The following is a 26,523-nucleotide window of genomic DNA, read 5'->3' as shown; positions in this document are numbered from 1 at the left end:
GTTTAATTTGAACAAATTACATAATTTTCCTTTGGTTTTTACCGCCTATTACTGCCATAAATGTGTTTCTGGTGTGGAACTTTTCCAGTGACTGCTTATGTTTTTGTCAAACTGGTCAAAAGGACCAGCTGTGTGTACCGGTATTGTGTTTTTCTTTTCCTGGAGTTGAACATATGTCATGCTGGGCAGCAGGCGAAGAAAGATGCAGACATGATGTGTGTTTTCCACAAATTGGAGGGTGGTTCTGTTTAAAATTCAGGTAAAGAACCACTCTGTGTTCCTGCTGTAACATAAATATAAACAGAAACCCTCAATAGCAGAAGGCAAACCCCAGATTTTACTTTTGATTTCGGATTGACATTTTGTTTTCACTTCATTTATCCTCCTGCTGAATGTGATCTTGTCTGACAACAAACGCTTTGGCGGCCTCTAGTGGACAAAAGACATCAGTGCATTCTCACAAACAAAAATAACCCTGTAGCAATGAGATGATAATAAAATTATCTCCTAAAAAAAGGAAAGGAAACTCTTTCTGAAGTCTGAATAGAACTGTTCTTATAATCAATTAATAACAAGATGAAAGAAAAATTATTAGCCTTTTTTATGGATACAGTTAGCAAAAACATAAAGGATAAACCAAAGTTGTTTAACTTTAGCAGAATCCTAATAAGACAATAGCTATTCCAGCTGGATAATTATTGCAATAACATATTTTGGTTATTTTTTTATTTGTATTTTACCAACATAATATTGAAGATACAGATTACTTTATGAAAAAAATGTGGGTATAGAAAAAAACAAACATAAGTATGGTATATTTTTAAATGTTAAAAAAGCAAAATTAAGCTGAAAAATCAATAGACAAAAATTTGTTGCACCTGCTAAAGTACATTTGCTTATGTACTTTTATAAAAAATTAAGTACGTTTACGAAAGTAAAGTTACATTATGTAAATTCATGTTACAAAAAAGTTGAGTAATATTAAGCTAGGCCAAGTTAGGTGAAGTGAAGACAAGTCAAGTTGGGTCAGGTCAGGTCAGGTCAGGTCAGGCTGAGTTGAGTCGTGTCGAGTCGATCTCAGTTGAGTTAAGATGAGTCGAGTTGAGTAAAGTTGGTAAAGTTGAACGTCTGGGGGTGGATTTGGAGGTCAACTTGTCAGTCAGACATCATAAAATCACACAACTCCTAAAATCTGTTCACAACGTTTATTTTGGCAAATTCAGACAAAACAACAATCACAAATAAATCCTCAAGCACAAACTGATCAAAAGACAAAGTTTGCGGCGCTGCTTGTTGTCAGTTGGCTCAGAAGGAGCAGACGAAGAACGCCATCACAGAAAAAAGATCAACCTTTCACAAACACGAGCAGCAACAAGGAGAAAGTCGTACCGCGGCGAATAGATGCTCGTACGCTGGACAGAAGAGTCATTCCGTAAAAACTAGCGTTCGTTCCTGAAGTCTGTTTCTGACTAAAGCTTTTTGACTCCAGTTATTTCAAATGTACATTCAACACCACTTTTTTGTTCGTCCCGTCAGCAGAAGTGTGTTTGCACCTTTAAGAAAACATTCAGCAGGTCTAACTTTTGAGAAACAATCCACATTTTTCAGAATCAGAACCAAAACATTGAGGCACGGTTTCCTGTCACGTCATCAGCCCTTCACAATAATATGAAATATGTCAGGACGTGTCAGATTACAAAAAGTCAAGTCTGCCACGAAGACAGCAAAAATGGAAAAACTGCACACAAAAAAAAAAACAAACACAAATAAGGAGAAGCCCGTCCAGTCAGTGCTTTTCTGACAGAGCTGCTGCTTTTACTCTGAAGGAGTTCAGATGGCAGAAGCTGTAAAAAAGGTTTCTCATCTAAAGTGGAGCAGCTCATCCACCGCTTGGAGTTCCGTTTTCATGAACAGCTATGGTGAGATTGTCTCATCCTTAAAAAAATATATCTAAACAAAAAAAACCCTAACAGCCGTGTAAACATGAACATTTCCACACATCTTTTGTTTCTCTTCGACGGAGCTGTGAGCGCGGATCTAAACACAAAAGCATCTTTGAAATACTTTAGCCATCTCCATGATTTCATCTATCCATTTAAGTTGCAACGTCAGCAGCCAATCACATCGCCCGCTGCCGAAGGGTCCCGCCCTCTCCTGCTCTGCTGTCCGTCACTTCCTTCGCCAACAACGGGCTGAGCTCTAAAAAATAAAAGCATCTCATGGATTTTCAGTCACAATTCATCCAAATCTGTGGTTGTGTCCAAATTCCCCCCCTAACCCCTAACTACTATAAAACTATATAGTGCGGCACTATGTAGTGCAGTGAATTTTAAAAGCAATTTGGACACCACGCTCACTACTTTTTTTTTTTTTAAAGGCAGATATGACGTCATCGATTTCACAAAGTTAAAATCTAATTAATATGAGCGTTTTGCGACAATTATTTATGACTCCACTGCCTTCTGAAGATAAAACGTTGATGGTTTTTCAAAAAAATACATGTGAATACATTTTTTTGGTAAAAATGTTCAGACGCAATGCATTGTGGTCTATATTCGCCGAACTAGTGAGCAACGATGCACACTGGTTTTCCGCAGAGACTTCTGGGAAATTTCTAGGGCACTGGATTTTGGAATTGTAGATTTAGACAGCACTGCAAAATGAAAAACGCACTATAGAGTGGACTATGTAGGGGTTGGGGGGGAATCCAGACATAACCTTAATATCTTATTAATGTATCCAAACAAAAAGAATAGATTTTAAAAAATCAAAGATTTAAAGATTTTTATCAAAAAATTGTTATTTCTGGTCTTCATCCTCCGTTTGCAATATTGTACTTCTATTTATTGTTCTGACCTTTGTGTTATTTTTCGTTCTTAAGTGTTTGATGCGGCACATTAGCACCGCAGCAAGTTCCTCGTCTGTGAAACTGCTCTGTTCACTGAAAATAGCAATAAAAACTCCTTGAATCCATAAAACTGAATACCTACAGATGAATTGGATTTATTCAAATGCTAGATTAACGTAAACCTGAATTCCACTAAACACTATAAATAAATAAATACCAGAGGAAAATATGAACTAACTCTTACTTTGAAACAATTGCATTTCTATATAAACTCAAGTGTAAAAGTAAAGAACTTGATTCAGAACGATTGAGTCTTTTTTATTTGTGTGAACCTAGAAAATACATCCAAGAAAAGATAAAATGGATTTAAAAAGGTTCAAAAGACGTTATGAATGTTATAGAATTAGGAGAAATTCTATTTTCTAAAACCTTTTGTGACTTTGGTGATATTTTCTCTTTTTATCGGGGTTTAATGTTTTTTACACATTTCCTTGACTGAATTAAAAATAGGAAGAGAAACCCAGTAACTGGATCTGCACATGATCTTATCAGAAAATAATGCAGAGAACTCCAGAAGGTCTTCAGATTAGGATTAAACGCACTGACCTTTCATCTCTGTTTCGTTTTCGGAGGTTGGATTTGGAGCGTGGAGGTTTTTCTCAGCGTTTCCATCAGTCAGGTTTATTTTGGTTTCATCCAGTTTCTCTGCGGTGGTCTGAGGTTTCTTCCCGTCCACCTGTTCCATTTTAACGGGGCAGAGCGTCTGCAGCAGGCCCATGGTGTCGAAGTTTTCCCCGGAGCACTCTCCACGCCTCCTCAACATCTCCAACACCTGCAGGACACGTGGCGAGGAGGAGGAGGAGGAGGAGGAGGAGGAGGAGGAGGAGGAGGAAGGAACGTGTTACCATTCCAGCTTCTGTTGGGAGACTTTCTGATGCTTCCACTTACTTTAATGTACTTGTAGGACTTCAACTCGCTGAGGTTCTCCTCCAGGAAGAGCAGGTACATGGAGAGGTCGTCACACTGTCCGTTGGGGGGGGGCAGGACGCCCACAGTGGGGAGGGACTGGTAGATCTCCAGGAACTTGGCGTGCTCCCGGAAGAGGAGCGGCCGCAGCCCGGCGAAGACCACCACCGGCATCAGCGCAGCGAACACCACCAGGTTGACCAGACTGGAAGGAGACAAATCCACCCACTGCGGTTTGGCGTGGAGGGGATCAAAGGAACAGCAGAACGTACCTCAGCAGAGAGAAGACGCCCACGGCGATGAGTTTACACTGGACCTTTTCCGGAACGGTGGGGTCGGATTCCAGCAGCCCCACCCGCAGCTTGCAGTCAAAGTCGTCTTTGACGGAGGCCAGGCTGTAGTAGTACCCCATGTAGATGCAGGCGCACAGCAGGGTGACCAGCGTCAGGCCGCGGCACAGCAGGTAGTAGAACAGCAGCCGCCGCGAGAAGCGCTTGGTCATCAGAAACTTCTCCACCAGCGGGTAATTGAAGCAGCCCTCAGTGGGGTCGCTGACCACAGAAGGAGGAGCAGAGTTAACGCCGTTCTGCCAATATCCTGTGATGTCACAAAAGTATATCCTCCTCAAAAGAAAAGGGGAAAAAAGATTTTACATCCTCCTGTCTGCACCTGGTGCATTGTGGGAATCGAGACACTTGAAAATGTTTAATCTAAAGGAGAGTTGGGGGTTTAAAGACAAACAGTCGGGTGAACCTGTGCTCTTCCCACAGAGACTCCATTTCTGCACATGCTCAGTGAAGACGGTCGGAGGCTTTCAGGGAAACGGCGGCCTAAACAATTGTGTCCAAATGTCTTCACTATTCACTGCACCACCAACTTTTAATCTTGGAAGTGTCATTTTAAAAAGGTGTCATTATCTCCAACTCCAGGTCCCGCTTCACAGACCGCCAGAAAATTTCTGGGTTCGGCCGCAATGCATCTTGGGATATGGAGAGCACAGAAGGATACCAATCCTTGAAATCGGGGAAAAAGAAGCATTCGTCAGCCGCATTTGAAGGAGTCGTTGACTTTGGACAGCACTTGTGGCGGCGCTGTGACGTCAGCAGCCCACAAATGCAGCCCAGGAAGATCGCAGCCCTGGAATCTGGGCACAGCCCAAATCAGCCTTAGGGATTAAAGTGCAGTTCAGCAAGTATCCACTTCCAGCAGTCCACAGCAAAAAAACGAACAAACAAGAAAACCTGGAGGTTTTGGACGTGGTCTGGATTCAGTTTTACGGAGGAAGCCCTTTCTGATCCAGATTTAGAGCGCCCCTCTTTTATTCGAGGAGTAGCCAGACCCGAACCCGCAGGGCGTTCAAGGCCAGACTAGAGCGGGCGAGTCCAAGATGTCCGTACAGATAAAACACTTCCAATTCAGATCACAACTTAGTTTTCTCTCTGTTCCTGGATTTATTATTTATTAGCTGTACCTCCTTATATTTATGCAGCAAATAACAAGAAAAACAGAAATGAATCAGCTCAACGTCTAAACTTTTACTTAAAATCCTTTAACTTTTTAATCTTTTTTTAAACTCTTTGATATTTTGTTTATGCTTAAAAGGTTCTTTCTAAATAAAGTTGAAGTCGTCAGGTCTGTTTGTTCTGCTGTTGCGATTACCATGCAGCTGAAAATGCCACAAGTGACGAGGAATAAATGAGCAAAGTGAAGACTGATCTCCATCTGTAGTCAGCTCAACTTCCACATTCATTGGGGGGGCGGGGGTGTTCAAACTCGTGACGACGCACAGCACAGCAAAGCTCCAATCAGGTGAAACCCTTTTGTATTTATCCTGCAATGGGATTCGGTCCAGATGTGATGAAGAATTCTAGGGAGTTTCCAGGTGTAATTATAGAGCTTCAACTTCCACCTGTGAAAAAGGGTTTGTGCGACACGCTGAAGCCTGCATTTCTACATAAAAAACAAACTGACTTCATACAACCTGATGAAACACAGACGTTACTAAGCTGCAGATATCCAGAGCAAAAATGATGAGAGAATTTCTGCCATTTTATCGTAAAACCAACAAATGGAAATGTATCTGCTGTGCAGAGAAACGTGTCAGAACAGCTTTAGAAAAACAAAATATTAGACTTTTAAAGGCCTTTTAAAGCTTCTTTAACCCGGGAAAACCAAGAACAGTTTTCCGCTGAGCTTTCAAAGTTTTTTTTAATGGTTTATTCATTTTAGGAAGCAACAATTAACAGCAGCCAAAAAAAAAGACTAAAAATAAAAAATAGAAATGGACAAAAAAACAAAAATGACAATAAAAAACTGAAGGAAAAAGAAACTGCAGACAAGTTTCATACTGTGTGTTCTCCGCAGTTCCCTGTGTGTTCTCCGCGGTTTCCTGTGTGTTCTCCGCGGTTCCCTGTGCGTTCTCCGCGGTTTCCTGTGTGTTCTCCGCGGTTTCCTGTGTGTTCTCCGCGGTTTCCTGTGTGTTCTCCGCGGTTCCCTGTGAGTTCTCCACGGTTCCATGTGTGTTCTCCGCGGTTCCCTGTGTGTTCTCAACGGTTCCCTGTGTGTTCTCCACGGTTCCCTGTGTGTTCTCCACGGTTCCCTGTGTGTTCTCCACGGTTTCCTGTGTGTTCTCCACGGTTCCCTGTGAGTTCTCCACGGTTCCCTGTGCGTTCTCCACGGTTCCCTGTGCGTTCTCCACGGTTCCCTGTGAGTTCTCCACGGTTCCATGTGTGTTCTCCGCGGTTCCCTGTGTGTTCTCAACGGTTCCCTGTGTGTTCTCCACGGTTCCCTGTGTGTTCTCCACGGTTTCCTGTGTGTTCTCCACGGTTTCCTGTGTGTTCTCCACGGTTCCCTGTGTGTTCTCCACGGTTTCCTGTGTGTTCTCCACGGTTTCCTGTGCGTTCTCCACGGTTCCCTGTGCGTTCTCCACGGTTTCCTGTGCGTTCTCCACGGTTTCCTGTGCGTTCTCCACGGTTCCCTGTGCGTTCTCCGCGGTTCCCTGTGAGTTCTCCGCGGTTCCCTGTGTGTTCTCCACGGTTCCATGTGAGTTCTCCACGGTTCCCTGTGTGTTCTCCACGGTTCCCTGTGCGTTCTCCACGGTTCCCTGTGTGTTCTCCACGGTTCCCTGTGCGTTCTCCACGGTTCCCTGTGCGTTCTCCGCGGTTCCCTGTGTGTTCTCCACGGTTCCCTGTGCGTTCTCCGCGGTTTCCTGTGTGTTCTCCACGGTTCCCTGTGAGTTCTCCACGGTTCCCTGTGTGTTCTCCACGGTTCCCTGTGAGTTCTCCACGGTTCCCTGTGCGTTCTCCACGGTCCCCTTTGCGTTTTCCACGGTTCCCTGTGTGTTCTCCGCGGTTCCCTGTGCGTTCTCCACGGTTCCCTGTGCGTTCTCCACGGTCCCCTTTGCGTTTTCCACGGTTCCCTGTGTGTTCTCCGCGTTTCCCTGTGTGTTCTCCACGGTTCCCTGTGTGTTCTCCGCGGTTCCCTGTGCGTTCTCCGCGGTTCCCTGTGTGTTCTCCACGGTTCCCTGTGCGTTCTCCACGGTTTCCTGTGTGTTCTCCACAGTTTCCTGTGTGTTCTCCGCGGTTCCCTGTGAGTTCTCCACGGTTCCCTGTATGTTCTCCACGGTTCCCTGTGTGTTCTCCACGGTTCCCTGTGCGTTCTCCGCGGTTCCCTGTGCGTTCTGCACGGTTTCCTGTGTGTTCTCCACAGTTTCCTGTGCGTTCTCCACGGTTCCCTGTGTGTTCTCCACGGTTCCCTGTGCGTTCTCCACGGTTTCCTGTGTGTTCTCCACGGTTCCCTGTGCGTTCTCCACGGTTCCCTGTGAGTTCTCCACGGTTCCCTGTGAGTTCTCCACGGTTCCATGTGTGTTCTCCGCGGTTCCCTGTGTGTTCTCCGCGGTTCCCTGTGCGTTCTCCACGGTTCCCTGTGCGTTCTCCACGGTTCCCTGTGCGTTCTCCACGGTTCCCTGTGAGTTCTCCACGGTTCCCTGTGAGTTCTCCGCGGTTCCCTGTGTGTTCTCCGCGGTTCCCTGTGCGTTCTCCACGGTTCCCTGTGCGTTCTCCACGGTTCCCTGTGCGTTCTCCACGGTTCCCTGTGTGTTCTCCGCGGTTCCCTGTGCGTTCTCCACAGTTTCCTGTGTGTTCTCCGCGGTTCCCTGTGCGTTCTCCGCGGTTTCCTGTGTGTTCTCCACGGTTAAGTATTTTTTTTAAAGGGATCTGTTCCTAGGCCAGTACTGTTAACATTTTATATGAATGATTTTGTTAAAGGTCTTTAAATGCCGAAGGATGTATTATTTGCTGATGATACGAATTTATCTAACTTCAACTAACTTAATATTTAACTATTTTTCATAAAGAATTTAAAGAAGTAAAATCCATAGAAAAAGTTTTTAAAAAAGTATGATTAATACTTCACTCAGAACTTAGAGAAAATGTCCTTTTATGAAATTTGGTTTGATTTTATTGCAGGTTTTGTTTTTCTTATGGTTCCGCGGTAGAACAGAAGTAAACAGACGAGATGTTGAGAAGCTGTACCTGTCTGCAGAGAGGTGAAGCGCTGCAACCCGTTTGGCCAGAGTGACCGCTCGGTTATAACACCTGTCCAGCTCCTCCATGATGAAGCCCAGGTCTGACTGCAGGATGGGGGCCGCAAAAAACCTCCAGAACAGCGCCGGGGTGTACATCAGCATCGCCACCAGCAGCAGGATGTAGGGGAAGAACTGCAAAGTCAGTCGAGGAGCAACACTTTTTTAATCCACACACAGGTCTGGAGGAGAAAAGTCTTCAGGTGAGAACCATTGACTGTATAACAGAACTGGACTGAGTGACACCCCCCCCCGACGTTTCAAACAGGAAGTGGCTCCAAGAATCCAAAATCCCATAGACTTCTGTAGAAGATCAACAGCTATTACTAAGTCATACTATTGGTCAGAAGAACCATTCTTGATCTGATAATCTTTTTTAACATATTCTTGATATTCCTCTTTTTTCCCACGAAAGTAGTTTAAGTTGTTCAAGTTATAACCTGACCAATCAGTAGCCACAGTCAGTACAGTCAATGGTGAGAGCCAAGAGTTTAAAAAATACAAATAAAAAAAACCCCAAACAACAAGCTGTAGATAAGTTTAAGTTAGAAAAACAAATGGCATTATCATAATTAAAAGAACACTCTGAAAATAGACCAAAAGCTTCTGTTGCTGGTTTATAATTTTGAATGGTTTAGCACTGGACGCCTTCACCTTGTTGACCAATCGGATGGAGGCCTATTATGTTAGATGTTTGTCTCCTATGTCGACGAGGGTCATTTGGAGTATAATTTTTAAACTGTTGCAATGAAATGGGAATGATGTTTTTGTTTATTTTGTTATTTTTTTGTATACCGCAAATTATACCGTTATCGCAATATTAATCTTAAATATCCCATATCGCGAGTTTTCCTCATATCGTGCAGCCCTATTTAGCACTAAAATACCCGATTGACCTCCTGACCCAGTTTGTCCAAGCCAGACCTCCCCGGTCATCTGGATCCGGTCTGCTGTCAGTTCCTAGACTCAAACCTAAACATGGAGGAGCTGCGTTCAGCTTCTATGTTCCACAGATCTGGAACTGAATTCCAGTGTTTCTTGACAGAATTTGAATCAAAAATGTACTTCCAAACTGTTGTTGTACACAAAATGTGTAAAACCAAGAAACTCATAGATCATTTGTGGAGGAAATTGAAACTGTAGCTTATAAAGAAGTATTAAAAGGCTGTAAAATCTCCATTTACAAAGTGATTCTGGTTAAAATCAGCTTTCTAAAGCATTCTTTAACTATCAGAGTAAAAAGAAACCTGCTGGTGTCTGAAGATGATAGCAGATCAAGGAAACTGGATTTCTACCAGGAAAAGCAGAGAGTATGCATTTGCATGACAAATGCTGGCTTTCTGTAGTAACGATTAGCGAATGTGAGGATGTTTGATTCATTCTGAACATTTGAATAGGTAAACTGATATCTGAAGGTTATTCAAGCGAACGTGAGCCACTCTTCTTTATGAATCTGCCTCAGTTCTGAGGTTTTACGGGCAGATTTACAGCAGCTGAAGGTTTGAATCCAGCAGGAAATAAGAATAAATCTCTTTCCAAACGCCAAAAAGTAGAAATTAACAGTAAAAGCCTCAACCTTCAACATTTCAGGTAGGCATCAGATGGAGCTATCATAAAATAAATATTTTTTTTTATTGTTTGTTAATTTTTTTGAAGGAACATCCTTCCTTCTGGAATGCAGAAATGTAAAGCAGCGCTCATACCCGTGGTTACAAAATCCCAAGATCACCACACCCTAAAGTCACGTTGCGGATACTGCCGAGCCGTGGATATCTGAAAGATGACTTTTTAATAAATAATATACTACACAAAAGGTCTAAATTTAGCTTAGTGTCATACTACAGACATTAAACTCATACATAACCACACACCCAAGTTGTTGCATCACCTTTTTTGTTGTGTGTTTGTGTACCTTGTGCAGCCACAGAGGTAGAGTGTGTGAGTGAACGGCTGCCCAGCAGAAGGAGTCGACATAAGCCGCCTGCCTCCAGGAGAAGTTGCTCGGAGCGAAACAGCTGATCTGGGTGCCTGAGAGGAGAGGAGGCAGACAAAACTCAACCGAAGAGCTCGTTCTGAAGAAAAGCTCCGGCTGATGGTGCGACGGGAGCGCTCCGACTCACCTACAGAGACTTCCTGAGCGAAGGCCAGTGAGATGAAGAGCAGCGGCAGCCCCACCACCACGCAGGTCACCATCTTGTCCATGGCCAGCTCGGTGCGGACGCTGCGGTACTGAGGCTTGTTCGGCTCCTTCAGCAGAAAGTCGGAGAACACGTATTCCGTCGCCACGTGAGCGATGGCCATCTTTTAGCAGCGCCCTTATCTGCACATGAAAGACCATTTCCTCTGAGCTTTTCAGACTCACTTCATTTGAACAGGGAGGGTCAAAAAGGGAATTTTAGGGGTAAAATTGCAAGTATAAAAAAAATGTTTTATCGGTTGGTTGGGTCTGGGTACTTACCCTACTTGTCTATTTTTCTTAACACTATTTTTTGTCTTTTTTAAGGTGCAAATGGCCCCTCATTTTTAATTTAACTACTAGTAATTTCACAGACACAGGCCCCGCCTTTGTTTATTGCAAATAACCAAAGAAATGTGGTTTAAAATCTCAACAAATTAGGCAATTTTACATTAAATCAAAACATAAAAATCCAGATTCTTGTGAAATTTAATCAAATTGATTCAAAAAACAATCAGTAAAGTGGTGTCAACAATCCATGCACTGCTACCATAAAAATAAAAAAGGTATTCAATCCATGAAAACAGTATGTTTTTATTATTTTTTAATTAAAGTTTTCTGATTTAGACTAGTTCGAATTGCAAAGCGATCCAGGATAAGAAGCTGCAACTGCTGAGAGCAGAAAAGCAGCTCCGATTGAGAAGCTGAGCATCAAGGACGAGAACGGAAGGAAATGATCCGACGTCGTTCCCATGACGATAAGGATGCAGGAGGCGGATCTGGAGGACCATCACAAAATGAGGAGCCCCTTACTAAAAACACGATTGCCTCTACAGCCAGATCTATAACGCTGAATTTACGGTTATGATGGAGGTCAAACAGCAAAAGATACACAGAGGAGTAGGAACAATATTAAGCTTAAACATAAAAATAAAAGCTAAAAGAAATTTGGAAAAATAAACCACATTTACAGCGTTAAGATCTTTAAGACAAATCCAATTATCTAGTGTCACGTGAATTAGCAACTTGAAGAAAAAAGCCGACCTGTCCCATGTTTATAGTTTAAAAAAAACTGTAGAAGTTGTGATCAAAACAGTCTAAAAACCACTGCAGGGTTTTATAGCAGGAAAAGCTCTTTAAAAAGTCAACATTTGTCATATTTTTAAGCCTTAATCCAATTGCTCAAGTTATGAATTGATCTAATGTTTTCACATTTATTTCAAATTTACCTCATAGAGATTTTTGCTTAGTATGGAAAAATAGCTTTAGCTTAACTACTAATTTAAATGAAAAAATATTGTTTTATGTATTAAAACATTTAAAACAACAACATTGAAGGCACAAAAATACAATAAGTGTGTAAATGATATTATAAATTAGTATGAATGAGAAAATACTTTTAAACACAGCCCTATTAATTTTATAAATTGTTAAAAGTGTGTTTTAATATTAACACCAACATCAAAAACATAAAATCAATCCTAAGTATTTTTTTTATATAATTTTAATAGTTTAATCAATTTTTTTTTAGAAAAAACGTTTAATCGTCAATTACAAAACCTGCAGGTTGCAAACAAGTTTTAAAACAATTCAAAAAAATAATGATAAAAGAATTATTAAAGATTATTCAAATCAGAACAGAATTATTAAAGAAATATAAATTCTAGTAAGTTCTACCTCGATAATCGTAAATCGAGCAACTTGTTTAGCTTAAATCATTGCTGCTGCTAAATAACTTTAGGGCTTTAATTAGTCATTACAACTACACGAACAGTCAAGGGTCTTTGTTCCACTAAAGTAGCAAATAAAATAAAAAATACGTATAGTATATAATATCGAGAAACCATATATGTACGCTAGGACTTTAGCATGATTAGATTTATAAACAAAAGAAAGGCAACCGAGTAGCAGAAAAACGGTACAGGTCATTTATTAACCAAGTCATAAAGTCGGATGAAAAACTGAAAGTTGAGGCGGGACGTACCTGCTGTTCCTGTCAATAATAATTTAAATGTTCATGGCTGTGATATAAAAGGGACGGAGGTTCCAGCAACAAGATCCGGCTACTTTTAGGGAGCGCTGTTCAACGTTATGAGAGCGAGGAACAACAACTTTGGAAAACACTCTAAGCCACGCCTCTTCCGGTACATCTAAAAACCACTTCCGCACAGAAAATCGAATGCGTTTGAGACAACATTTAGATCTTGGAATTTACAGCTTTAGCGGGTGTTCAGAAAGTGCTGGAGACAAATTGCAAGGATAGTGGACGACGGGAAGACTGTATAAAGATAAAAAGGTTTTAAGTTTGTTTAAATACCTAAATAAGATAACTCATTTGGCTAAGGAAACCTTTTTTCATACCTACATTTTTAACAAAGTAACCATTTCAATAGTAGAATTGTAAGTTTGTAACCGTTGAAGCTAACTGATAAGTTTTGTTTCTATCTGACCCAAAAATAAAGCAAAACAAATAAACTTTATAATTAATCTGTTCATTTAATCGATCCAAATTGTCTTTTTTGGGTTCAAAAAATCAGATCAATATTATTGCTCGATTTTATCAACCTAGTCATAATTCCTATTTAATATTTTTTTTGATAGCTTCATCATATTGATCAATATTGCCAGAGTTGAAACATGATCGGAGTTGTAACAGTTGTTATTAACTTAGAACAAAAATCTGTGAAAACTTGAATGGTTGACTTAAAAATTGCTGTAAATATCAAAATTATTTTTCCTAAGTAATTGTGTATTTTCCTACATTTCCAGTTGTCTTTAAACGCAGCACCTTCTTAAACAACCTGGCAAAAAAACAGAGAAAGGAAACAAAAAATCTCAATTTTTACAAATTAAAATACCAAAACCGTGGACCGTTTCAACGTGAATATATTGTGTATACCATGCGACTCGTTCGCTGTGGCGACCCCTGATGGGAAAAGCCGAAAGAGAAAGAAGACTAGTGGAGCACGTTTGCGTGTAGATTAACAAATCTCCATTGACCCAAGTTTTGATTAAAACTATCCGGAGTAAAAAAAGTATTGAACAAGTTGATGGTGTTTCTGCACGAGGGCTAACTCGATCAAATTTAAAGAATCGGGCACTTCTTTGATACAGGATATGGTGGAATTTGTGGATAATAAATGTTTAGCTAAAAATTGTTCGGAAGATATGATTACACAATTTTCCGTGATAAAAATCGCCAGAGATTGTAAACTACTAATTTAATATAAAATAGAATTCGTTAAACAGTTGGATAACCCATGTATGAGATTATTTCCTTAAAATAGCTTTAAAAGCTTTGTTGTTATTACGTCTTTATTAAACAGTTAAATATGAAAGAAGATGGCTTAACATGCAGTGAATTACTAAAAACAATGAGTAATTACAATTAGAATAAACAAATACAGAACAAGAGTTAATATAAAAACAAAATGTTTACATATTTAGTAGTGCACGTTTTTAGGTAGAAAAGGAAAATAAAATTAAAATTTTAAGAAAAGCAAAACAAATATTGTTATTACATACTTAAGGATCAGACACATGCTTCCCCTATTTTAAGTCACATCTATTTGAGGGTTTGTTGTTAACATATTGTTTATGTTTTGTTATTACACTATTACATACAGAATTCTGCACAAAGCTTTTATTGTGAAAAATTCCCGGAAGCTGTTCGTCTCCTTCTCCATCACCTTGACGTCATTAGCTCCTTCACTCCCTCCATTCATTTCACCCGAACAGTCGCATCCGAGCAGGCGGCCCTCCCCTCTCATTTCTCTCCGCCTGGAAAGATGGCTGCTCCGGCGGTGGTGAGGAGCTCCGGCCCGCCGCTCTGCCCGAGCTTTGCGGAGGTCTGCTCGTTCCTGGAGCGGTACGGACCGGCACTGGATCTCCCCGAGATGACTTTCCCGCAGTTGGAACGGTATCTGCGCGACACTACGGCAGGTGAGAGATCCGCGGTGATGGTGTTGGAGGGTCGAAGAAGTGGTACAAAGCTGCGACACTTGAGACCGGGAGGAAACGGCGGGGCCACCATCATCGTCATGATGGAGATCGTAGTGCCGTGTTTAAGCCGGCAGAGCAGCATCTTCTGTGTGCCTCTAGCTTTTACGCTCCACAGCCAGCGGTGGCATATGCTGTGGCCCGCAGCAGAACCGGTCCACACGGTTCGGGCAGTTTAGGTCAGAGTTCTTATTGAGACACTATTGGCATGGTCGCTAACACGGAGCTAGCCCTCCCAGAATTTCGCACTTTGGAGGCTGTTGTTGTTAAAGAGTTTTAGCCGCGCGAGCGCAAGCGTGGGTATGGTGCCTGACACGGTCTCCTTCTGGGGGCTCGCTTGAGTGACAGGCCGCCGATAGCGCTGTCAAGGCTGGCATCGATCTTTTAAACTTGATGTGGGAGCCATGATGCTCCACCGAGTGACCACACACAGGCAACCGGTTAGCTCCGGAGTGTTGTCAGGTGTAATTTTTCACCGGCCTTGCCTCACAAACCCCGAACGGCACCGGTGTCTCTGAGTCCACTCCGCTAGGATTGCATTTGTTACGTGTTCGGGCTGTTTTAGGACTGTCAAACCAGAGCCACGAGCGATGTTCGTCCAAAACAAAAGATGAGATATTTTTTTCTGGCAGAGTTGCAGGCAAGTTTGCGCATGCGCTTTAGTCTGCTAGCTAGTTAGCTTCAAGGATTGGTTTTGGAATTCGCTAAAGTACATCCCTGGAGAATTGCAGCTAATTTACGACTTTAAATTTTTATCACCAACACATTTTTATAGATTATGTTTTTATCAAACTCAGCCCGCGTGTCTCTTCTCTTTACAAGTTACTTTAAGTGCTGGGTTAGCTCCTTATTAGCCCCCAGAATGAAGTTAACCGTAGCGGCCGATGCGTTCATGGACGGCCTCGCACTTTCACTGACATTCCTCTTAATTTACAAACAAAAACAAAAACAAGTCTTTAACTGATTTAGATTCAATAAACAAGTCCATTTGGGAAACTTTAGTACTTACCTAGAGATATAAGAAAAAACAAAAAAACGTTTTTTGCTAACTGAAATGTTCCTAAACGGCGTCACGAATGAGATTCTCATTAGTGTTTTTATATGTTTTTGTTTTCCAAGCCTGAAAGTCTCTTGATTTATTCCATTTCCTGCTGTTCAAGTTGAATTTTTTTTCTTCTAAAATGAAGATGTAAACATGTTTCAGTCCAACGCAGGGGGGGTCTGCATTCTGAGGCTCCGGAGCCACAAGCGCTTCTTCTATCCCTTTGGTTGAAGAGTTTTAGTTAATTAAGTTTTCTATTTTCAACATTATAGATAGATAGATCTAGACTTGATCCTCTTGCACGTTAATTTCAAGTAAATCTGTTGCAGCAGGAGGATCTGATTTGAAACAGGTTGTATTTTATTTTTTTATGACTTAAACTTTATTCATTTTTAAAGACAAAATTACAATATTCCACACAAAGACAGAATACGGAACTGAGATGCAGTTCACTGTGGAAAAAACCCACCAACCCCATAACTTTCAACCTACCAAACAAAAACAAAAGAAAATTAGAAAAGACACTTGACAGTTAGCCCTTTCTGGTTTCTAGAGCTGGCGATGTCGTTGACCTGTGTTCAATATAGTGAGACCATTTACTGTTGAAGTCATCTGCTGCAAGTTGACCCAGAGAGGTCTGCCAGTGGGTAAGGGATGGAGTCAAAGGGCCCTTCCATTCTCTCACTAACAGTTTCCTACCCAGCATTCCCGTTGTTTAGATCCACTGTGAGAGAGGAGATGGTAGACGACTGAGAACTGAGGGCTCAGGTTGTATTCTACTTTTAACGGAACCTGTATATGCTACTGTGAAAAAAGATGTTTTATATTGAGACATATAACAATTATATTTCAATAATTGTAAAAAAAAAAAAAAAAGTAAAAGCTAAATTTTATAAAAGTATAAATAAACAGACACGGAAACATGAAAAAAGTGTTGTTTTTAGGAGAGGACTTGGTGGCTCTCTGTGGGTTTTGGTCAGTAAGAAACTTGACCAAATGATCTTTTAGTGCTAAAGGTTGCAGAACCCACCCAATAATAAAGGTATATAAACAAAATCATTATGATTTTGCCTGCAATCTGGTAGCCAACTATCTTACCAGACAAATAGTATCATCTCCAGCTGTTGTAAAAAAATACAGATCAGATAAGGAATACAGGAAGGACTCAGTTACAATGAAAGGTTTTAGAAACATTGTCCATGGACTGTACTCTTCCCAAAGATCCATGGAAAAGCAGTCAATAGGATGCCTAATTATGAAAAAAAGTTGATTATCTGACATGACACATCTCTAGATCCAGATTTGTTCATGAATGAGAAGGTAATTCTTCACCTCCTGTAACTTAAACAACTGGAGATAAGACAAGATATAAGAAAAGATGAACATTTGCTGTAACTGTCACTTTTTTTTTTTTTTTTTACAGTTTCCAAACCTCTCGTGGATCTCCATGTGAAGCTGCTCAGAAAACTAGGGAAGTCTGTGACCACTGACCGCTGGGAGAAATACCTGGCTAAGGTGAGGAAATTTAAGAAGCAGTTGATGTGTAAAAGTCTAGTTTTCTTGAAGCAATGTCTGCTTTCCAAAAATGTGTATTTGTGAGGAAAAACAAACAAACAACGCAGATTCAGAGAGTTTCTGTGTGGTGCAGGTTTGCCAAGAGCTGAACAGCACGTGGGCGTGGGAGCTGGAGCAGAAAGGTTACCAGGAGATGTCAATGGAGTGCAAATCGAGCATCCTGAAGGTACGTCTCCACACGAAGGAGTCTGAAAACTACTGCATTCACGTTGACCGTCCTCCTCTGTGCCCCGCAGTATCTCTGCGAGTGTCAGTTTGACGATAACCTCAAGTTCAAGATGATGATCAACGACGAGGATCCAGAGAAGATGCGACTGCAGCCCGTTGGTCGGGACCGGCAGGGTTTGTTGTACTGGATGCAGCTGGATCAGGAGCAGAACATCCGGCTGTACACGGAGGAGCAGGACGATCTGGATGGGTCCACCTGGAGGTGCATCGTCAGGTAGCACCCTTCTCTTAGTCTGGTCAGTGACAGGCAGCACAGGTGCCTCAGCCAGATTCAGCAACATTTGTAAATACATTTCTGGATGTTTTTTTCTCCAGTTACGCTTTTAATTACACTACAGGCTGATTGAAAAACTGTCTTCTCAGGACTCGTAACGACCTCGCCGAGGCTCTGGAGCTGCTGAAGACTCAGGTTGAACCAAACCAGAACCAGGAGCAGAATCTGGCTGAATCCAGGAGCACCAGCCCTACAGGGAAAGGCACAGGTATGCCTGTCTGTCAAGCATGGCGGACTCAGACCAACTTGAACGTACGGTCCAACTGTGTTTGCGTTTCTGATTTACTTTGCAGGTGAAGCCAATGAAATAAAGGACGCCAAATCCAGCAACACTACAGAGCAAACTGACAAGATAAAGATGGACCACGATATGGAAAAGAAACCCATAAAACAAGGTATTTGACTGTCCTGGTCCAGGAAAAGATTTAAACTGAAACAAAGGACATCATCCAAGAATTTGTGTTTTTAAATCGCAGACTGTCCCCAAACATAGCCGGGCCCCCAACACACCCACACAGACTGTCTCCTAACACACCAACCCAGACTGTCCCCCAACACACCAACACATATCGTCCCCCAACACTGACTGTCTGTCAACACTGACTGTCCCCCAACATTTTCAGTCCCCCAACCCAGATTGTCCCCCAACACAGACTGTCCCGCAACACACAAACAGAGACTGTACCCCAACGCACCAATCCAGGCTGTCCCCCAACAGAGACTGTCCCCCAACACAGGCTGTTCACAAACACAGATTGTCCCCTACTAATTGTGTCTCCAGATAGTTGTGTCCCCCTCAGACTTTCCTTTCCCCCACAGACCATCCCCCCACAGAGTGTCCCCCACAAACCACCTCAGTCCTCTTTGTTGGAATGTGACGGTTCAGCCGTTTGTTTTTGCAGAGTTGAAGCAGGAGCAGATGCAGGTGATCGAGCAGGAAAACCGCGAAAATGAGGTGAAGGAGGAGAAGACGGACAACAAAAAGTCTGTCTTTGATAACCGCGTGAGCACAATCACCGCCATCAAACCGGAACCAAGAGACGTTGCCAAAAACGCAGTGTCTGTCGTCACGGCCTCCAGTGTGACAAAACTGAACGTGGACGAGGAGGCGGAGCGTGCCGCTGTCAGGAGCAACCTGCAGGCCAAAATACCGCTCAAGAAGAGGGACCTGAAGCTTGCAGACAGCTTCCACACCAATCACATTAACAGTAACAGCAGCAGTATAATTGTTTGTAACCCTGCAGTCATCCAGAGTAAAGACAGTCATGGAAGAGAGGGGAACTTCCTGAACTCTGTCGCTCCTGTATGTGGGCCGGCTGCTACTCAACAACATCAGCTCGCCAATTCTGCGGCTCCAGAACTGACCAATGGGAGAGCACCTCTTTTCCAGCCCTACAAAGAAGGGCAGAATGGTGTCATTGGGGTCATCGGTCACATCGGAGTCATCCGCAGCCCCTCTGAGCTTCACAGAGCCTCCGGTTCCGAGAGGCAAGAGCAAAACGGGCCAAGCTTAGAACCTAGCAGGGCTGTGAAGGAGGAGAAGGAAGTGAGTCGGCAGTCTGTGCTCGTACGGAAGGTGCCTGCAGAAATAGAGCCGGCTTCCAGCGCCTTTCCTCCTCATGAAATGAGCGAGTCTCAGTCGTGCAAAGCGCCACAGTCTTTAAAAGTCGACAAACTCCCTGAAGTTACGGACATAAAAGTAGATCCTGCTGGTGCCTCGTCACTCTGTCAGCCCACAGGAGAAACCAAAAGGCTGAAGGTGGAGGAGCCGAGTCAAGAAGCGACAGAAGAAACAACAGAGGAGGAGTTTGAAAAGGCTGGACAGAACAGCCATCAGCAGAAGGATCACGGTTTGAAAGACACGAGAAAAGAAGGTCCGGAAAGAGACTTACAAACGGAGGAGCCAGAAAAGCCCTCAGGCAATTCAAGTCAAGTTTGCACAGAATCTGACAGATATGCGTCGCCTCAGAAGACAGAAAAACCCAGTAAAACAGAGCAGGAAGAGAAAGGGGTGAACGGTGGGTTTTCAGGCCCGGCGAAGGGGAAGAGAAGTCTCGGGTCTGGATCAGAGCAGGAGCGCTGTCCTTTGGAGGAAGCATCCTCTGAGCTCCAGAAAGAAGGGATCCGGCTGAAAATCAAGATTCCTCCACACCGCAGGAACAAGTTAAGGGGGAAGCGAGGAAAAGGGCAGGAAAAAGACGCGCAGAAGGAGCAGGAAGAGGGGAGGCTGCTTAGGAGATCTGCCAGGATATGCAGGTATCAGAGAATCAACTTCATTTGAATCATGGCTGCATGTAGTTTCATAAATTCATCCCATGTACACCTTTTTTTTTTCTTGAAGATCATCTTCTTTGCCAACCTGTAGGCCAAGCTCGAAGGTTACCGAGAGCCAGAGAAAGAAACCCCAGACTAAACAGGCTTTACCCGCCAGAGTCGGGGATGAAGATGAGGCAGAAGAGGAGGAGGATGAAGAGGAGCAGATCTCAGCTTCAAAGGAAAACAGAAAACTCGTCGGGGAAGTTAGAAAACTCAGGGTAATGAGATAGAAATGATGAAGTGTTGAATAAACTCAGTTTGTTCATTTTTCAAAACACTTTTTTTTCTTTTTAAAGGGAAAACGGCGACACAGACGGCCCCGATGGTCAAACATTCGCACGAAACGGCGCAAACTGAACGATGACGAAGCGATGGCGAGCAGAGGGCGGAAAGATGGAGGTGAAGGACGGAGCGACTCAGAGGTAGAATCCTGTAAATCCACGGAGATCCCCAGCGAGGACTGCTGCTCCCACTGTGGCCTGCCCAACCATCCCGAGCTGGTGAGCAGTCACGGCGCCGTGCGGCACGAGTGCTGCCGTGTGGAAAGATCCCGATCCCATCGCGTGATCAGAAATCTGACGTGGCTTCAGACCTGAACAAAATCAGATTCTGCATCCTGATTAGGGATCAGGTATATATTATGTCTGAGTAGTTTGAGCAGGAGGCGCACAAAAACAATTTAGTAAAGTTGGCAAGATAGTCACGGATTCAGGCTTCCGGGCTCAACTATTCTTTCAATAAACATTTAAAACTGACAACCAGATTCTCTACAAACAAAGGCATTTAAAAAATAAGATTTCAAAATAAGTTTTAATGAGAATTAAATGGTGAGATGGCCTCGCAAAAAGCAAGCTCTAGAAAAAAAAGACTCTCAAAAACTAATAAATGGTTCCATTGATATGAGCTACATCATCATATTTATGCTACAATGATTCCAAAAGAAAGTCATTTTTTCATTTTTTATAAAGATAAAAATATGTTCAATAGTTCTGAAGATCCTAAAGCTGCAGTCACCAAACCTTCCTCAATGACAATTGACCTATTTTTACAAGTTAATAGTTAACTTTGTTTTCTAGTTGATAGCTGCACTGTTTTTTGCTCAAGTTACTTCACAGAAGTTCACTGTTTTAAGTGTTAAATGATAAAAGAAGGTTAATACAAAAGAAGAAAAGCTGGATCTGTTTATTAAATTTGTTCAAATTTTTAATGTGCATCTGATCGGGACTTTGTATCAACAGTCTCAAAATCTAATGATTTGGAATGGAAATAGGGCCAAATCAATCTGATCGGGACTGAAACACGTACTGAAGGAAGGGAAACCAGCAACCTTCAGGATCTGAGCGTCAGCCGCTGCGTTTTGTTGAAATAAAGTTGCAGAGCCCCATGCGGCCTCCTCCAAACCATAATGGAGGGTGAACTAAAGCTTAAACTTGCTTTTATCCTGCTCTTCGGCCCTAACATCCTTCCACTCATCTGGATTTACGGTCTGATTCAGAGCATTAGTTTAGCTGACTCAGCTGCTCCAGCAAAAATCCCCTCAAAAGAACAGAATCCACGTTTTGACATCTTCAACTGGAGAACTTGTTGACGGGCAGAAACCTGCATGTTTGCTTCAGCCTCAACCCAAAGCCTTTGGATTTGCTCTGGAAGCTGTGGATGTGATGAAGGATTTTTTTCGTGGAAAAGTCATAAAATAGTTATTATTAATGAGGAGGATTTTTTTTTTTGGTGGAGGAAATATGAAGGCTCCTCTCTGAAATGCACAGACCGCCACTGGATAGCTCCAATGCTGCTCGGCATTTGTTCTTGCACGGCTAATGCTAGGTTGGGGTTGTGTGTGGCTGTAAGTTAGCGGAGAGCATGTAAACAGATAGAAGACAGGAAATGGGGCAGGCTTGATCCACACCGACAGTCCTGCCCACAACTCAGAGGCAAATTTTGCCGCTTTATGGCAGTAACTCAGAGAAGATGGAGACATTTACTGCCACTCTAGAAACAGTTTGGCTCAAAAACAGCATAATCATAATTAAAAGACCACTGGAAAAGCTTTTACAATAGATCAATAAATGATTAGAGTGGATTTTTTGAGGATGTGGGAGGAGACTGAAGTGCCACGACTCCTCAAAACACGGGATTCTCAAGTGTTCAGACATTTTTAATGGTCGACTAGGATTACACCATTGTTCAAATATGATATCAAGCCAAATCTGTTTACACGGAAAACGAAAAGCAGAGAAAAGTTACTGACAGCGCTTGTTTTTCTCACTTTACCTTGTTTTTATCTTTCCCCGGGTTAATGCAGTCACATAAATGATGGGAATGAACAGCTGATCTTAGATGATCTGCCATTTAACCGCTTGTGTGTTGTCAGATCCTGCTGTGCGACTCCTGCGACAGCGGATACCACACGGCCTGTTTGCGGCCGCCGGTCATGCTGATCCCAGACGGGGAGTGGTTCTGCCCACCCTGCCAACACGTGAGCCCAATTAAATAAAACTTAAAAAGTTTATTTGGAAAGAAAGGCGCCTGAAAGACCACCACGTACGCCGCTGACTGTCCTTTTTAAAGGACGTTTCCTCGCCCGTGTGACGGACTTTCGGTTCCCGTCTTTACAGAAGCTGCTGTGCGAGAAACTGGAGGAGCAGCTGCAGAACCTGGACAGCGCTCTGAAGAAACGGGAGAGGGCAGAGCGGAGGTAAACACTCGTAAATGATAAGTGCTGCCGTCTGGATAAACTCTGAAAATGACGAGCGCCTCCGTCTGTGCAGGAGGGAGCGGCTCGTCTACGTGGGGATCAGCGTGGAGAACATCATTCCTGTGAGAACTTCTATTTACGCCATTAAATTATCCATGGAAAAACATGCCGGCTGTGGTTATTATTGATAAAAATAGAACAAAGTCAACCGCAAAACATTAGATCTTTAACAGTTTAACAAACATGTCTTTGTTTCTCAGGAGGAAGACAAGGAGGAAGAAGAGAAGGCTACAAAAAAGAAGGACTGCAAAAAGAGCAAAAATCTGGGGAGGAGATCAACCAGAACCAGGAAGCACATCAGCTACAGGTGGGTGTGATGGATGATGAAGAGTTCAGTATTTTTCTAAGTCTAAATCTCTACAATCTAAAGTTTCTTTACGGAATCCTTTCTATTTGTTTATTTGTTCTATTTAGTTTCAACGTTTAATTTGCATAAACTAAACTGTATAGACGGAACTGAAAACAGCAAAGTCTATTATTTAACATAAAACCAGCAGAATGTAAATACCTACTCCAACGGAAATGTTTTTTTGGTGTGTTTTTTTTAACATGATCTTGTGGCATTTTTCTGGTGATGGAGGACAAATAGTAAGAAATTTGAGCTTAAAACTGCATTTAAATATTTTTTTATTCGAATCGTTGTTAATCAGGAGCAGATGAAAAAAAAATCGTATTTATAACATAGAAATTATTTTTGTTCCCAAGCTCCCTGCTCTGCTCCATTCTGATGCATCCACTGTCAGACAAACAGATCCACGTCTCTGTTTTCCTCGTCTGAGCTGGAATCTGGATCTAAGGCGTACTACTGAATAGCTCCGATATTGCTCACCTCTTTTTTTTACGCCGGTAATGGTAGCTTGAAGTTGTGAGACACTAAGCTAGCAGGAGAATGCGTAAATGGAGAGCTTACAGCAGCAGGAAAGGGGGCGGGGTTGCTCCTATCCAATGGTCCGATCCACAGCTCAGAGGCAAATTTCTAATAAACTCCTGCCGTTCTGCAGAAAATATGTCCTAGAAATCAACAGTTTCTTTTGGGCTAAAAAAGGCATAATCATAATTAAAAAAAACTACTGGGAAGTTGTTTTCCATAAACGCAGCTGCTCCGCTTTCAGGTTTGACGATTTTGATGACGCCATCGATGAGGCCATTGAGGAGGACTTTGGCGATCTCTGTGGAGGTGAGTGGTTCCCATCGGAGATGCTGCCAGTAAAATCTAAATGACACACGCTTTTTGACACACTTAACTCATTGACCGTTTACACCATCACCGTGAATCAGCTGGACGGCATGAAGCCGCTTTTCTCCTCCACAGAATCGCTGGAATGATGGTCATTGTGCAAACGGTGGAAGGGTTACGGTAGTCTAAAGGCCCGGTGTTAGAACCGACTGATAAAAAAAAGTTTATGTGTGATCTGTAGGTTACAGAAATAGGAAGGCATCAATGTCTTCTTGTTGGGTTGAGTTTGAGCGTTCTCCTTTGATGCAGGAGCAGGTAAAGACATCGCCTCCATCTTGTCTGAGGACGTGGAGCGGCCAATCAGGAGCCAGACCCGGGCAGCCAGGAGCAAGCGAAGGAGGAGACTGAACGACCTGGAGAGCGACAGCACGGCGGCAGAGAGCGAAGACGAGTTCATGCTGAGCAACAGGTCAGCCGTCAAAGACTTCTCCCTGCTCCTTCGTCTCTCTATCGGTCGCCTCACTCCCTCTGTTCCTCCTGCAGCTCGGAGGAGGAATGTGGCGCATCAGGGCCTGATGACGATGAGGAGGAGGAGGAGGAGGAGGACATGGGCAGCGATGGAGGGAGCTGGGACAAAGGGACCAAACCCAGGAGAGCTCTAAAGGGAGTGCCCAGGCAGAAACCGGGGAGGGCCCGGCGCAGGGGCAGGAAGCGGCAGTTGAGGCGCTCAGAGGAAGAAAGCGAGGAGGTCATGGGTAAGCTCAACATGTTCGGAGGTCGAAAAATGAAACCCGAACCGCGGAAAAGTGAAACGTTTGCTCGCGCTTTCAAAACAGACTCGGATCAGTACAGTGACTTGAGCGACAGCGACCACCAAAGGCGGGGCCTGAGGCGGGGCCAACACCAGCAGGTCAACTACAGAGAGACGTCCGAGTCGTCTGACAGCTCCAGGGTCTCCGCAGACGAGAAGAAAAGCAAAGCTCGAACACGCAAGGAGGCGCTCTCCAGCGACTACAGCGACTGTGAGCGGCCAAACGCCATCCTGTGTCTGAAGTGCGTGGCGTTCTCTGACTCACGTGTCATCTCTCTTTCATGCAGCATTCCTTTCTTCCAAAGAATCGGAGGAAGATGATTATGAGGAAGACGACGAAGACAGGAAGCTGATCGGGAGGAGAAGGGAGAAGGAGTTCAGGAAAAGCAGGACAATAGAGAAGAGGAGAAGATACAAACATGATGAAGATAGAGGGCAGCAACGGAGGAGGAGACATTTAGAAAAAGTGTCCATCAAGGACAGAAGGAGTAGATTGAGGAAGGACGAGGAAGAGGAGGACCTGGAGAAGATGGGCCGGGGTAGGAGGAGGGAGATTCTGTACCAGCAGCGGCGCAGACGGCTCGCCCAGATGCTGAAGAAACGGCGGCCTTCAACAGACGAGGAGGAGGAGGAGTCTGAGGATTCGGAATCCTCGTCCGAAGAGGATCGGCCCATCCGAAAAAGACTCAACCGCATCGACTCTGATGACGAAGAGGATGATGACGAGGATGTAAGACGGAAGACCAAAAAGCCTTCAGGGGGGGAGAGAACGTCAGATGCCAGACACGACAGCGACTCTCAGGAAAGGGGGAGGGGCCAGAGCCCGTCTCCAAACGAACATCAGACCTCCAGAGGCCTGCAGAAGCCTGGGAGCGGCAGCCTTTCTGTGCCCAGAGACAGTTTAGCTTCAGACAGGCAGAGCAGGCACAACGGCCCCTGGCATCCGGAGGAGGAGGAGGAGGAGGAAGGTCAGACGGACTCGGTAAACTCTGTGCAGAACAGTCCGCGGTCATGATGGCGGCGTGTCAACGACCCTCGCTTCTTGAGCGTTTTCTTCCACCATCGAAGGTGGAGCTCTTCTTCGTCTCGCTTCTTCATTACTGTTGCATTGTGGTAGATTGCCGTTCTTCCCTCAAGAACCTCACGGCTGCAGAACACCCCCCCACACCCAGCCGTCTGGACCAAACCGCCCGGTCACCCCTCCCTCTGATGGTTTTACTCAACAGTAGATTCAGTTGAAACCCCACCGATGCCGACAGTTTGTGTTCTGTTCATCCTAAAGCGCCTCCTCGTTCTCATAGCACTTACTAACATCCTGGGGGGGGGGTCCAGAAATCGAACACTTTGACTCACATCGGCCCAGAAAGGACGGACGAAGCAGAAAATCTGGAGCTTTGCCCTCAGTCCTGTTAGCTGAAGGGATGCTGAAGTTTTAGTTTTTTTTAAATCCACCAAAAACTACAATTCCCAGAGCCCCGCCCCTTCACACTGACATACCCCGGCAGCAGTTCATTCAGTAGCATCCGAACCAAAAAAAGGCCGTTTTGGATCCAAAGTGTTCGCTTTCAGAAGCCCCTCCTGGGTTTGCTGAACCTTCATCCGGAGGAGGGTTTGACTGGCTGTACATACTCTGCCTGTGCGCCATGTCTTGTAAAATAATAGATGTTCTGTTCTTAGTCTTGTAAAATATAGTGGTATATTTTCTACATGAAGGTGAAGAGCAAAGATGCTGCTGCGAGTGACGCCGAGATCGGTTGACTGAAATCCTGCTGTG

The 26,523-nt window shown here is 43.7% G+C and overlaps 2 protein-coding genes across 5 annotated transcripts; one reads left to right on the top strand and one right to left on the bottom strand.

The window, feature by feature from the left end:
* Positions 1–1,190: 1,190 nt before the first annotated feature.
* Positions 1,191–16,434, bottom strand: LOC101166974 (pannexin-1). Of its 2 annotated transcripts, none has more exons than XM_020708072.2 (8): positions 15,581–16,434; positions 10,517–10,716; positions 10,309–10,424; positions 8,347–8,531; positions 4,087–4,365; positions 3,797–4,019; positions 3,455–3,680; positions 1,191–2,199 (listed from the first exon to the last, which is right to left on the bottom strand). In XM_020708072.2, the coding sequence occupies exons 2-8, from the start codon at positions 10,695–10,697 to the stop codon at positions 2,120–2,122; spliced, it is 1,290 nt and encodes a 429-aa protein (XP_020563731.1). In that variant the 5' UTR covers positions 10,698–10,716; positions 15,581–16,434; the 3' UTR covers positions 1,191–2,119. The 2 variants fall into 2 exon arrangements, with proteins under 2 accessions (XP_020563731.1, XP_011480574.1); XM_011482272.3 differs by lacking the exon at positions 15,581–16,434 and adding an exon at positions 12,557–12,696.
* On the top strand, positions 14,016–26,523 carry LOC101166729 (remodeling and spacing factor 1). Of its 3 annotated transcripts, none has more exons than XM_004075504.4 (18): positions 14,016–14,514; positions 17,037–17,128; positions 17,262–17,354; positions 17,425–17,630; positions 17,780–17,898; positions 17,984–18,085; positions 18,593–19,946; positions 20,056–20,224; positions 20,303–20,506; positions 22,378–22,482; positions 22,622–22,701; positions 22,775–22,823; positions 22,962–23,068; positions 23,874–23,938; positions 24,248–24,407; positions 24,482–24,693; positions 24,775–24,960; positions 25,037–26,523. In XM_004075504.4, exons 1-18 carry the CDS (start codon positions 14,361–14,363, stop codon positions 25,762–25,764), a joined length of 4,185 nt encoding a protein of 1,394 aa, XP_004075552.2. In that variant the 5' UTR covers positions 14,016–14,360; the 3' UTR covers positions 25,765–26,523. The 3 variants fall into 3 exon arrangements, with proteins under 3 accessions (XP_004075552.2, XP_011480572.1, XP_023817158.1); XM_011482270.3 differs by having other exon boundaries at positions 20,032–20,224; XM_023961390.1 differs by lacking the exons at positions 14,016–14,514; positions 17,037–17,128; positions 17,262–17,354 and having other exon boundaries at positions 17,477–17,652; positions 20,032–20,224.

Source organism: Oryzias latipes, chromosome 13, assembly GCF_002234675.1.
Source record: "Oryzias latipes chromosome 13, ASM223467v1".
Classification (NCBI taxonomy): domain Eukaryota; kingdom Metazoa; phylum Chordata; class Actinopteri; order Beloniformes; family Adrianichthyidae; genus Oryzias; species Oryzias latipes.
Note: the sequence above shows the minus strand (reverse complement) of the source record. Positions and strands in the feature narration are given on the sequence as shown.